General features: G+C 39.5%; 1 protein-coding gene across 2 annotated transcripts in view; it reads right to left on the bottom strand.

Annotated features, from left to right (window-relative positions):
• The window catches only part of LOC126480126 (ionotropic receptor 25a), a 417,221-nt gene that overhangs the window by 289,223 nt on the left and 113,412 nt on the right, over positions 1-14,586 (bottom strand). For both annotated transcript variants that reach the window (XM_050103840.1, XM_050103842.1), the window contains exon 5: positions 3,304-3,446. In XM_050103840.1, coding sequence (XP_049959797.1) covers positions 3,304-3,446 — 143 coding nt within the window. The remainder of the gene's footprint in view (positions 1-3,303; positions 3,447-14,586) is intronic.

Raw genomic sequence — 14,586 nt, 5'->3', positions numbered from 1 at the left:
AAAACTCACACCACAAATATTGCAGAAAAGGAAAGTGCTACTGAATTGCGGTTTTTGCGGAATTGATTGGTAGTCAGAGGCTCATACTGTTAGCCAATAAACAGATTGTAATAATAATTATAAAGCAAAACTTTTTTGCAAACACACACTTTTATAATTGGAACAGTGCCTATTGACATTAACAAACTAAAAGTAGGTTAAATTGGAATGTCGGTTGCGTTTGTTGCAGGATTATAGTGCAAATCCTTTATGAGATCCCATATTTTGAAAAGATTCCACTGCCACACTTGTTTGTGAAATTCAACACGTGCAGTTGCTAGGTATAGTGTAGTTATGTTTGCTTACAGTGTGCTTGTGTGTTCCTTGAGAATGCAGTTCATTCTTGTACAGTGTATGCGGGAAGATATCCCAATAGACGTCAACCATCTCAGTATTATTTATCTACATCTACATCTACATCCATACTCCGCAAGGTTCTCCCTTCTATTCCAGTCTTGTATTGTTTGTGGAAAGAAAGAATGTCGGTATGCCTCTGTGTGTGCTCTAATCTCTCTGATTTTATCCTCATGGTCTCTTCAAGAGATATGTGTAGGAGGCAGCAATATACCGCTTGACTCCTCGGTGAAGGTATGTTCTCAAAACCTCAACAAAAGCCTGTACCGAGCTACTGAGTGTCTCTTTTGCAAAGTCTTCCACTGGAGTTTATCTATAATCTCCGTAATGCTTTCGAGATTACTAAACGATCCTGTAACGAAGCGCGCTGCTCTCCATTGGATCTTCCCTATCTCTTCTATCAACCCTATCTGGTTCAGATCCCACACTGGTGAGCAGTATTCAAGCAGCGGACAAACAAGTGTACTGTAACCTACTTCCCCTGTTTTCAGACTGCATTTCCTTAAGATTCTTACAATGAATCTCAGTCTGGCATCTGCTTTACCGACGATTAATTTTATATGGTCATTCCATTTTAAATCACTCCTAATGCTACTCCCAAGCTCTTCGACCAGTTGCCTGAAAGTGATAGTGTAACTCCTAGACAACATAACAGAAGGAAACAAGTGATGACAGAAGAGAGGGAAATTAATATTCTTGCCACTGCTGCAGTTGATCTGCACATTAGCTCCCACGCAATCGTACAAGGAAGTAGCGTAAGTCAGGCAAGTGTCTTATGTATTTTCCATTGACATAGATTCCATCCCTATTAGATCTCTCCCATTAAGAGCTGCATGGAAACAATTATGAGAATCATGTTAACTTCTGTACATGGGCATTAAGAGAGAATACATCAGATGTAACATGTATCTTGTTCAGTGATGAAATCACATTTACTAGTCATCCAGGTAAACTGCCAAAATGTGCATTATTCGTCTGTTGACAAGCCCCATTGGCTTCATCAGGTGGAATGTCAGCATCCATGGAGTGTAAACTATTTAGCTCATAGACTCATTTTTCAGAGACAGAACACTGAACGCACACAAATATGCAGCCTCATAACAGACCAACCTTCATGACTGCTAGAAGATGTTCCTCTGAAGACTAGGAAGAACCTGTGGTACCAACATGATGGCTGTCCAGCACATAGTGCACAAAATACTACAGAATATCTTCATGAATTGTTTCCAAATCAATGCAGAGGAAATGCATCTTGGCTGCCATTTCCAAGATTTGACTCCTATAGACTTTTTTTTTCTGTGAGAGAGCTGATAGATGCCCTTTATGAGAACATACAAACTACACCTGATAATACGCAATGATGCATTGTTGCAGCCTGCTTAGACATCTCTGCTGAAATGCCAACAGATGTACAGCAGTCATTCCATACCAAACTAGAAGCCTGTATTGCTGCTGCTGGTGATCATTCTGAATACAGTCAGCGATGGTCAACTGACTCATTACTGGTCACAATCCACATAACTAGTTATGCATGTATGTTGTTCTTCAGTGTGTGCTACCACATATATTGTACAAGTATTGGTGTGGGAACTTTTCCAAAGATGATACCTCGTAAACGACCCACACTAGAACCCCACAACAAACATCATTGACATTCTAATTTATCTAATTTTAGTTTGTTAACATCAGTAGGCATTGTTCCATTTAAAAAAGTGTATGTTAACACAAAAAATACACTTTCTAAGTGTTATTGCCATCTATTTATTGGCTAAGAACCCCTAACTACAAATCCATTCTGCAAACACTGCACATTAATAGCCATTCCATTTCCACACTATTAGCACAAGTGTTATATTGAAAGACATAGAATTTTACATATGTGATGTAGCTAACAGCGTATTTGGTAACATTAGTACATGACTTTCAGAGAACAGATTAATGCTTAACCGCAACAAAATGTAATACATAGTGTATCTGACATAGAAGTCCTGTAAAAGGAAAATTTTCTGCACTTGGGTGGTCAGACAGTCAGTGAAGTGAACCATTTAAAATTATTTGGACTCAAGATAGATGGAAAGCTTTGGAAGTATCACATTCCACACCTTGTGCAGAGACTGAATGCTAGTATTTTCGCTGTAAGAATTACCATTTCTCAGACTGAAACACAAAGGCTTGTTTACTTTGCTTACTTTAACACTATTATTTCATGTGGGATTATATTTTGAGGCAACTCTGTATTCTCACTAAAAAAATCTTACCCCAGCAAACTGATATGCAATGCCAGTTCACAAACTTCATGTAGGTCACCACTGAGGTTACTCAGAATTCTAATTCTCCCCACTGCAAGTACATTCCCATCTCTTTTAATAAATGTTCTTTAAATTATGTACTTACCTGTTCCAAGACTAAGTGACTTTGGCTCACATTGTCCCACAGAACATGATAAATAAATAATAATAATTTCCTAGCATTTGAAACTATTCATTCCTCCCACAGTGAGAAGAGAGATATAAGTTAGTGAAGGATAAAAAGGAGGGGGTGATCACTCAAACAACAAGATGAAAGAGTCACTTTTCCTGAAGTAACAAATTTAGAAAAATATTGCACAATAAATGCCAATGCAGAAAATAATCAAAGACAAATCTAACAGTGATTTGCTAAACATCAACTAACTACCCCAAACACTGTAACTTTGTAGGACTTGAGCTAAGCTTTTCTTCTGCTGAACATATATTTCTCTCTGAAAATAATATTAAACAAAGTTCAGAGGTGGCCCCTGTTATAAATTTATCATTTGCTGTTATGACTCTTTCCTGATTTTTCATTATCAAACAGTAAGTTTCAGCCAAAAATATTGTAAGCAAATTATTTTGTCTATTCAGATAAAGGTGAAACAAAAGGCATACTTACTGAATGTGTCATCAAACAGAATCCCAGCATTAGTGAGGTTCTGCTCACTACAGAAGCTACGAACGAATTCAGGAATGGTGTCTATGGGAGGCATTACCTGTATTAGGTATTTCTCTTGATTTTTGTCTATGTTTCTCCAGTAACTGTAAAAGCAATTGAAAATTAAATATATACTTTCTGAAACATGGAAGTAGTGTGTGTGTGTGTGTGTGTGTGTGTGTGTGTGTGTGTGTGTGTGTGACAGAGAAAGAGAGAGGGAGAGAGGGAGGGAAGGAGGGAGGGACGGAGAGGGAGGGGGAGAGAGAGAGAGAAGCAAGTGTTACAGTTGATGGAAGACTACAGGTAATAAATATGTTTAGCAATGTACTACACTATTTATGTATGTTTTGTGCAAACAGCCTGAACAGACAACAGATATAAATAATGAAATCAAACAGTGTTATCAATGATTAAAATCACGTTGTACAAAGAACAGTTTATCACACAGTAAAAATGTATATATGAATAGTAACGGGTCCAGTGTGATACCAGTATACAAATACATTTCTTTTTATCAAGCTGTTTACTGAAATTCTTTTACTGTTTCTGAAAATATATTGAGGAAACTATAGGCCTAATAGATAAATACAGGATGTTCATAAATTCACTTACCATTTCTGCCTTACTGCTAAAATTTTGACTTCTTTGCAGGGAGTACAAAAGGCTGTACAAACAGAAGAAAGAACAGCTGTCGTCCTGAGCAGCTGCATCTGTGACTATGTGAATGCCACATTTCCTAGGAAATGGACTGCCTGTGCATCACTAAGACTTTGGGCTCCCTACTCACCTGACGTGACCTCAGTGGATGTTTTCATCTGGGAATTCATCACATCTGAAGTGCACCAAGTGAAAATAATTGATCTTGAACAACTGAAAGGTTGCAGTCCCCTGGGATCATATCAAGTGAGCAGGGAGCCAAAAGTCCTGGCTCTGCACAGCTAATTTATCTCCTAGAAAATGTAGCGTTCAGGTAGTCCCGGATACAGTCAGTCAGCAGCAACAGCTGTTCTTCCCTGTATTGCATACATTCTTTTATATTACCTGCAAAAAAGTCAACATTTTTAACAATAAGACAAAAATGGTACGTGATTTGTGAACACCCTGTATTGTGTTTCTACTTTGCTAAGAAATTCTTGAAGTTTCAAGAACAATTTCATTATTCTTAATGTAGTTTCCAGCTACAATGTTTTACTTGGGTAATAAGATGAATGACTTACTAAAAAATATTTCTCAATATAGTTTACTGCTAAACTGTTTTGCTTGGGTGAAAACATGCATGACTGTCTTATTACAAAATATTTCTCGAGTTCCTAATTGGAAAAAACCCTTCAGCTTTAAGGACACATATCTTTAATATTACTGATCTGTTTACATCAGATATGCATCACAAAAAGAAGACACATTCTTCCGTTTTTATGAATTCTCTCATTGAGATCTTTCCCTATTTTTTATGTTTCAGAGTTATCATTTGTTAATTAATATATTTATAATTTTTAGTATTTAATACATTTTATAATCTTGTTAATGTAAAACTAGTGTTAGCGTATGATGTTTATACTTATGAATCATTTTTGGTGCTCCAACTTCCTGCTGACTCGTGGATTGTGAGTTACCTTGAAGATTTTTTTAAATTATTATTTTTATTTTAGTAAACATTTATTACTTCAGTGCTTACTATATGCAATGACATCTTACAAAGGAAGAGATGTAATGTGATTTGGAGATTTAGAACAAATAAATTGCAGGAACTGTGTGATTTTATTAAGGAACTGGCAGAAAGAGCACTGATAAACTAGTCTCATGCCTTTTGGGAGTCATGAGACTATCTATAAAAACAATATTCACTGATGCAGAAATTAGAATAAGTTTTCTTTACCTATTTCCAAAAGAAAATAAAAATAAAAATAATGTCAGAATAAACCTACTAAGGAACATAAAAATTTCTTATTGTTGTAATCTGTCAATCAGCTGTCTCCAATATGTAAGGTGAACACTTCAGGTTGATATTCTAGTCTATTCTTTACAATTTCATTCGTACTTAGTGGCGGGTTTGTGATGATCATATCCTGTAATTACTGGTGTGCATAGCATCTAATTTACTGCTTCCTAAACAAAATGTACAGGCCAGCACAAAAGACATGACACACTTATTATTGCTTACGTTAACTTTTAATAATTCAAACATGATACAGGCCTATCAACAAATTTCATTGCATACCACTTCTTTTTATAGTCAAACTGTCTCTCTTCTTCATGAATACACTGTTGAAATCTACCTGGTATGTGAAAACAAGCATACACAGTTGAATGTTGTTGTCCAGGTTGTGGAAGGTGTCCTAACTGTAACAGTTCAGCTCAGCAAGAGTTTGTGGTTTCCTTCCATAGTTTTCATCTTTAACCATGACTGAAAGGGAAAAATCTATTGTGGCAAAACTGGGGAATCATGGTAGGAATTCAAGTGCAGCATAATGGCAAAGCACCCTTCCTTTCAAAACATTATTACACTATGTTATACAAGCAAATGCATAATGCACAGGGACTCCATCATTGTTGGAAGTAGAGGTTGATCATAGTTCATATGCTTGATGAGTCCTGGTGTAACCTCTTGAATTCTTGTCTCCAGTGAAATTTCCTTCAATCTACATCCCAATAACACCATGTGCAGATATTTTGGCCCACAAATTTGCACTGAGTTGATTTATTTGTTGTTCCAAGACAATACGATGGTTTTATGTGTACCAGTAAGTACATTTATGTTGGTTTATATACCCAATAGCTTGAATGTGACCTCTTAAAAACACAAAATGTTAAGTAAGAAATTCTGATCAACTTGACAGTGATCAAGCATAATTTCACAAAATCATAACCACTTGTCTGGACCATCTTCCAGCAACCCATGCATTAGGCATGGAATGTACACTCTGAAGTTCTGTTGAGGTAATATGCTTTGGGTTGACTGATGTGAAGTTTATGGGAACTCAGCTACTAATAGTCTTCAGGACTTTTTTAGACTAACCATAATGGTCGAACAGATATTGACTTCATAATTGTCATCTTTGGTGATGTCTCTGATTGCCCACTGTGAGATGCATCCAAAACAGAACCTTCAGTTTCACATTTATAAATTATATGTCACAGTGGATTGCATCAAACAAAAAATAAAAAGATAAAAAAACATTCTGATGTACATAGTACCAACTTAGATACAAACATTCCTGATGTGTATGGTCACTTTTGTGATGTCCTGCATGTGTAGATGGAAAAGAAGGGAATCTCCAATTTCTGAGGGATGCACTTCCTGCTTGCTACACTATCAACTGCTACAGGTTATATAATTACGTAATATTTTCTTATTACAAACATCCACACAAGACATCTGTGAACAATGTTATCTCTCATAAACTATGATACAATGAATAATTATCTGAAGACATTTTCCTTTCTCTTCTTTTGACAGTTTCCAATACTTTTCTTCCACCAACTTAATTTTTCTCATGGAGAAAAGTCTTTGCAGCTCATGTACTCAGAGATTGTTCTGCTGCTTCTCAGTGATGGTAGTTCTTTCTTCACACTCCAGGTATTCTAAGTAAACTGTGATTTTCATATGTTTTCATCTTTAATATTGTAATCATTATTTGTTTTGCGGCACATGCACAGAGCACAGAATGCCTGTAAGAGTATTTATCACATACATCAATATTTCTATGGAATCCAAACTGATCTTCCCCGAGGTCGGCTTCTACTAGTTTTTCCATTCGTCTGTAAAGAATTCGCGTTAGAATTTTGCAGCTGTGGCTCATTAAACTGATTGTTAGGTAATTTTCACAGCTGTCAACAGATTGTGTTATTTTGAGATAATTTTCTTTATTTTGTTTGCATGAGTCAGATTCATGTGGTGAAGTGGCAACTCAGAATGTGGTAGAATTTCCTTGTTAGCTTAAATATGGTTCACTATTTTGCTGTAATGTACTCATACTCACCTGTAGTTTAATTCAATAATTTAGGAGCAATAGTAACAATGCACAGAATAGTAGAGGGAAGACCAAAAATTTTGCTAGCTTTTGGGCAAATCCTTTCTTGAGTTACACTGTTGTTGTTGTTGTGGTCTTCAGTCCCGAGACTGGTTTGATGCAGCTCTCCATGCTACTCTATCCTGTGCAAGCTTCTTCATCTCCCAGTACCTACTGCAACCTACATCCTTTTGAGTCTGCTTAGTGTATTCATCTCTAGGTCTCCCTCTACAATTTTTACCTTCCAAACTACCCTCCAATACTAAATTGGTGATCCATTGATGCCTCAGAACATGTCCTACCAACTGATCCCTTCTTCTAGTCAAGCTGTGCAACAAACTTCTCTTCTCCTCAATCCTATTCAATACCTCCTCATTAGTTATGTGATCTACCCATCTAATCTTCAGCATTCTTCTGTAGCACCACATTTCGAAAGCTTCTATTCTCTTCTTGTCCAAACTTCCTGACACTTAAATCTATATTCGATGTTAACAAATTTCTCTTCTTCAGAAACGCCTTCCTTGCCATTGCCAGTCTACATTTTATATCCTCTCTACTTTGACCATCATCAGTTATTTTGCTCCCCAAATAGCAAAACTCCTTTACTACTTTAAGTGTCTCATTTCCTAATCTAATTCCCTCAGCATCACCCGACTTAATTCGACTACATTCCATTATCCTCGTTTTGCTTCTGTTGATGTTCATCTTATATCCTCCTTTCAAAACATTATCCATTCCGTTCAACTGCTCTTCCAAGTCCTTTGCTGTCTCTGACAGAATTACAATGTCATCGGCAAACCTCAAAGTTTTTATTACTTCTCCGTGGATTTTAATACCTACTCTGAATTTTTCTTTTGTTTCCTTTACTGTTTGCTCAATATAAAGATTGAATAACATCGGGGATAGGCTACAACCCTGTCTCACTCCCTTTCCAACCACTGCTTCCCTTTCATGTCCCTCGACTCTTATAACTGCCACCTGGTTTCTGTACAAATTGTAAATAGCCTTTCGCTCCCTGTATTTTACCCCTGCCACTTTTAGAATTTGAAAGAGCGTATTCCAGTTAACATTGTCAAACTCTTTCTCTAAGTCTACAAATGCTAGAAATGTAGGTTTGCCTTTCCTTAATCTAGCTTCTAAGATAAGTTTTAGGGTCAGTATTGCCTCATGTGTTCCAATATTTCTATGGAATCCAAACTGATCTTCCCCGAGGTCGGCTTCTACTAGTTTTTCCATTCGTCTGTAAAGAATTCGCGTTAATATTTTGCAGCTGTGGCTCATTAAACTGATTGTTTGGTAATTTTCACAGCTGTCAACACCTGCTTTCTTTGGGATCGGAATTATTATATTCTTCTTGAAGTCTGAGGGTATTTCTCCTGTTTCATACATCTTGCTCACCAGATGGTAGAGTTTCGTAAGGACTGGCTCTCCCAAGGCCGTCAGTAGTTCTAATGGAATGTTGTCTACTCCCGGGGCCTTGTTTCGACTCATGTCTTTCAGTGCTCTGTCAAACTCTTCACGCAGTATCATATCTCCCATTTCATCTACATCCTCTTCCATTTCCATAATTTTGTCCTCAAGTACATCGCCCTTGTATAGACCTTCTATATACTCCCTCCACCTTTCTGCTTTCCCTTCTTTGCTTAGAACTGGGTTTCCATCCGAGCTCTTGATATTCATACAAGTGGTTGTCTTTTCTCCAAAGGTCCCTTTAATTTTCCTGTAGGCAGTATCTATCTTACCCCTAGTGAGATAAGCCTCTATAACCTTACATCTGTCCTCCAGCCATCCCTGCTTAGCCATTTTGCACTTCCTGTCAATCTCATTTTTGAGACGTTTGTATTCCTTTTTGCCTACTTCATTTACTGCATTTTTATATTTTCTCCTTTCAACAATTAAATTCAATATTTCTTCTGTTACCCAAGGAGTTCTACTAGCCCTTGTCTTTTTACCTACTTGATCCTCTGCTGCCTTTACTACTTCATCCCTCAAAACTACCCATTCTTCTTCTACTGTATTTCTTTCCCCCATTCCTGTCAATTGTTCCCTTCTGTCTTGCCTTTTCTTCATTAGCCATGTTTCTGATGCATATGTCAGTACTGGAGGATAATGCACTCGATATAACAACTGCTTGCTTTTGGGTGGCACCCTGTTCCAAACCAAGCTTCTTACACTTGGACTTGCCTTCCTCTTTCATTAATCTCCTTATCATTTCTCTTGCTGTTTTTTGTTATGCTCCATAGGTATCTGAAACTTGCCATTTTCTATAATACTTGCCCCTCTAATACGTATATCTGTTGCTCCTCTCATCTTTTTCCTCACTGTCACCATCACTTCAAATTTTTTTGGAACTAAGTTTCAATACATAATGTCCACCCACTTACTCCTTAATGTTTAGTTTTTTGTCCCTCTCCTTCTCTTCTCCTACATGTGAAAAACCTACATTTTCTTGAAACTTTTCCTTTATATTTTTTCTACATAGTCAGCCTTCCAATCCCTCTTTTCTAAAGGGATTCCCATATCTTGCTTCTTTTCACACTGTCATACATATTCTCAATGCCCAAGAACACCATTCCTAAAACTTTACAGTATTTCTAGTGTCTCACTTAGCGCTGCCTTACACTAAAAATTAGAGTCAGTCAATATTTCTTGTCTAATCTCTCATGGTTACTCTTTCAAACCTCCTTGTACTATTTCCTGTACTCTCTTTTACAAGATCTTCTAAAATACTTTAGTAAGGATGACACATAAAAATACTTCTAAAATTTTCACAATTCCCTACAAATCCTCCATAAAAACTGGTACTATGATCTCATTTTTTCTAGTCTTCAGATGCCCTTTTTCCTTTCTGTACTGTTCTCTTGATTCAGATATGCAACATGCATCAATACCAGCTACTATCATCATCTCCATGCTTACTTCATCCAGTCTAGGCACTTTTCCTCCTTTCCTAATTTTATTGCTCCCTCTTATTCTGTCCATATTATATCCATCTTGACATCCTTTAAATCTCGAGGTTCTTCATGTTCCTCCTCCACATTTCCATTGGAGTTTACTAACTCCTTGAAATATTACTTCCACATCTCCTTGATTTTTTGTGCATTCTCAGCTTCATTTTCTTCTTTATTGATAATCCTGACTATTTTCATCATGCCTCTCTTCTTATGCTAGGCCATTCCTTACAGGACCTTCTTACTCTCCTCACTGCCTGCTTCTGTCATTTTCCTCCACTCTTCTATCTATTTCCTTTTCTTTGCTTCAATCAGTCTCTTAGCCATTTTCTTCTTCTCAGTGTATTCCTTTCTTGTTTCCTCTGTAATCATATAAGGAATTCTTTGTTTTTCTTTGTAACTTTCTCCCTTACTCTATTATTTCACAGGGGTGCTATCTTTTCAATTTTTCTTGTTACTGGTTCTACAACACAATTTTTCTGCTGCTTCCACCATCATTGTTTCGAACTTTCCCAGTTCCTCTACTGACTGTGTTTCATCCTTTGTTATACTGTTCTTTATTATTTTCTGAAATTCTTTTTTGGATATCTCTTCTTTCAACTTCCACACTCTTGTCCTTCTTTCATGCCTTTCTGCCCACTTTTCCTATCTAAACGCTCTCACTGTCACAACTAAAACATGGTGATTACTACTTGAGGCTACAGGAAGTGTAGGCTACAGGAAGTGTTACTATGACATCCATGACTGTACTCCTTTTGTTGTGGTCACATATCATGTAGTCTACCACAGATTTACTCAAAAGATCATGACTACATTATGTTAGATGATGTTCCTTCTTAAACCAAGTGTTGCCAATTGTTAGTCCATTCCTTTTACAAAAGTCTTCCCTCATTGCTACTTTCCTACTCCTTCACTCTCAGTATGTCCTCAAACCCTCCTTTCCTTGCCCACATGGGTAATTAGGTCCCTCATTATCATGAAAGTCTGTCCAGCTAATTATCTTGGCATTCCCTCTTCAGTGTCCTCCTTATCGTTAGTAGAACTGTTACCATCATTCTTAAATTATTGGCTTTCAGCCAGAACTTTCCATTTACATAGTTACAATTCTTTAATTCACATTATTAACTTTTGCTGAATTGCAGATATAGTATCCTTCTCTGTAACAATATATATTTAAAAACAAAGATGATGTGACTTACTATACGAAAGCGCTGGCAGGTCGATAGAAACACAAACAGACACATACATACACACAAAATTCAAGCTTTCGCAACAAACTGTTGCCTCATCAGGAAAGAGGGAAGGAGAGGGAAAGATAAAAGGATGTGGGTTTTAAGGGAGAGGGTAAGGAGTCATTCCAATCCCGGGAGCGGAAAGACTTACCTTAGGGGGAAAAAAGGACGGGTATACACTCGCACACACACACATATCCATCCACACATATACAGACACAAGCAGACATATTTAAAGACAAAGAGTTTGGGCAGAGATGTCAGTCGAGGCGGAAGTGCAGAGGCAAAGATGATGTTGAATGACAGGTGAGGTACGAGTGGCGGCAACTTGAAATTAGCGGAGATTGAGGCCTGGTGGGTAACTGGAAGAGAGGATATATTGAAGAGCAAGTTCCCATCTCTGGAGTTCGGATAGGTTGGTGTTGGTGGGAAGTATCCAGATAACCCGGACGGTGTAACACTGTGCCAAGATGTGCTGGCTGTACACCAAGGCATGTTTAGCCACAGGGTGATCCTCATTACCGACAAACACTGTCTGCCTGTGTCCATTCATGCGAATGGACAGTTTGTTGCTGGTCATTCCCAAATAGAATGCATCACAGTGTAGGCAGGTCAGTTGGTAAATCACGTTGGTGTTTTCACATGTGGCTTTGCCTTTGATTGTGTACACCTTCCGGGTTACAGGACTGTAGTAGGTGATGGTAGGAGGGTGCATGGGACAGGTTTTACACCGGGGGTGGTTACAAGGATAGGAGCCAGAGGGTAGGGAAGGTGGTTTGGGGATTTCATAGGGATGAACTAACAGGTTACGAAGGTTAGGTGGACGGCAGAAAGACACTCTTGGTGGAGTGGGGAGGATTTCATGAAGGATGGATCTCATTTCAGGGCAGGATTTGAGGAAGTTGTATCCCCACTGGAGAGCCACATTCAGAGTCTGATCCAGTCCCGGAAAGTATCCTGTCACAAGTGGCGCACTTTTATGGTTCTTCTGTGGGGGATTCTGGGTTTGAGGGGATGAGGAAGTGGCTCTGGTTATTTGCTTCTGTACCAGGTTGGAAGGGTAGTTGCGGGATGCGAAAGCTGTTGTCAGGTTGTTGGTGTAATGGTTCAGGGATTCCGGACTGGAGCAGATTCGTTTGCCACGAAGACCCAGGCTGTAGGGAAGGGACCGTTTCATGTGGAATGGGAGGCAGCTGTCATAATGGAGGTACTGTTGCTTGTTGGTGGGTTTGATGTGGACGGACGTGTGAAGCTGGCCATTGGACAGGTGGAGGTCAACGTCAAGGAAAGTGGCATGGGATTTGGAGTAGGACCAGGTGAATCTGATGGAACCAAAGGAGTTGAGGTTGGAGAGGAAATTCTGGAGTTCTTCTTCACTGCGAGTCCAGATCATGAAGATGTCATCAATAAATCTATACCAAACTTTGGGTTGGCAGGCCTGGGTAACCAAGAAGGCTTCCTCTAAGTGACCCATGAATAGGTTGGCGTACGAGGGGGCCATCCTGGTACCCATGGCTGTTCCCTTTAATTGTTGGTATGTCTGTCCTTCAAAAGTGAAGAAGTTGTGGGTCAGGATGAAGCTGGCTAAGGTGATGAGGAAAGAGGTTTTAGGTAGGGTGGCAGGTGATCGGCGTGAAAGGAAATGCTCCATCGCAGCGAGGCCCTGGATGTGCGGAATATTTGTGTATAAGGAAGTGGCATCAATGGTTACAAGGATGGTTTCTGGGGGTAACACATTGGGTAAGGATTCCAGGCGTTCGAGAAAGTGGTTGGTGTCTTTGATGAAGGGTGGGAGACTGCATGTAATGGGTTGAAGGTGTTGATCTACGTAGGCAGAGATACGTTCTGTGGGGGCTTGGTAACCAGCTACAATGGGGTGGCCGGGATGATTGGGTTTGTGGATTTTAGGAAGAAGGTAGAAGGTAGGGGTGCGGGGTGTCAGTGGGGTCAGGAGGTTGATGGAGTCAGGTGAAAGGTTTTGCAGGGGGCCTAAGGTTCTGAGGATTCCTTGAAGCTCCGCCTGGACATCGGGAATGGGGTTACCTTGGCAAACTTTGTATGTGGTGTTGTCTGAAAGCTGACACAGTCCCTCAGCCTCATACTCCCGACGATCAAGTACCATGGTCGTGTAACCCTTGTCCGCCGGAAGAATGACGATGGATCGGTCAGCCTTCAGATCACGGATAGCCTGGGCTTCAGCAGTTGTGATGTTGGGAGTAGGATTAAGGTTTTTTAAGAAGGATTGAGATGCAAGGCTGGAACTCAGAAATTCCTGGAAGGTTTGGAGAGGGTGATTTTGAGGAAGAGGAGGTGGGTCCCGCTGTGACGGAGGACGGAACTGTTCCAGGCAGGGTTCAATTTGGATGGTGTCTTGGGGAGTTGGATCATTAGGAGTAGGATTAGGATCATTTTTCTTCGTTGCAACGTGATATTTCCAGCAGAGAGTACGAGTGTAGGACAGTAAATCTTTGACGAGGGCTGTTTGGTTGAATCTGGGAGTGGGGCTGAAGGTGAGGCCTTTGGATAGGACAGAGGTTTCGGATTGGGAGAGAGGTTTGGAGGAAAGGTTAACTACTGAATTAGGGTGTTGTGGTTCCAGATTGTGTTGATTGGAATTTTGCGGTTTTGGAGGGAGTGGAGCTGGAAGTGGGAGATTGAGTAGATAAGAGAGACTGGGTTTGTGTGCAATGAGAGGAGGTTGAGGTTTGCTGGAAAGGTTGTGAAGGGTGAGTGAGTTGCCTTTCCGGAGGTGGGAAACCAGGAGGTAGGACAGTTTTTTGAGGTGGAGGGTGGCATGCTGTTCTAATTTACGGTTGGCCTGTAGGAGGATGCTCTGAACAGCCGGTGTGGATGTGGGAGAGGAAAGATTAAGGACTTTTATTAGGGATAGGAGTTGACGGGTGTGTTCATTGGCTGAGTTGATGTGTAGGTGAAGGATTAGGTGGGTGAGGGCAATGGATTGTTCAGTTTGGAACTGGTATAGGGACTGATGGAAAGAAGGGTTGCAGCCAGAGATGGGAACTTTAAGTGTGAGGCCTTTGGGGGTAATGC

This window comes from Schistocerca serialis, chromosome 1 (genome assembly GCF_023864345.2).
Source record: "Schistocerca serialis cubense isolate TAMUIC-IGC-003099 chromosome 1, iqSchSeri2.2, whole genome shotgun sequence".
In the NCBI taxonomy this organism is placed as follows: Eukaryota; Metazoa; Arthropoda; class Insecta; order Orthoptera; family Acrididae; genus Schistocerca; species Schistocerca serialis.
The sequence above is the reverse complement of the archived record's forward strand: the minus strand, read 5'-3'. Positions and strand labels throughout refer to the sequence as shown.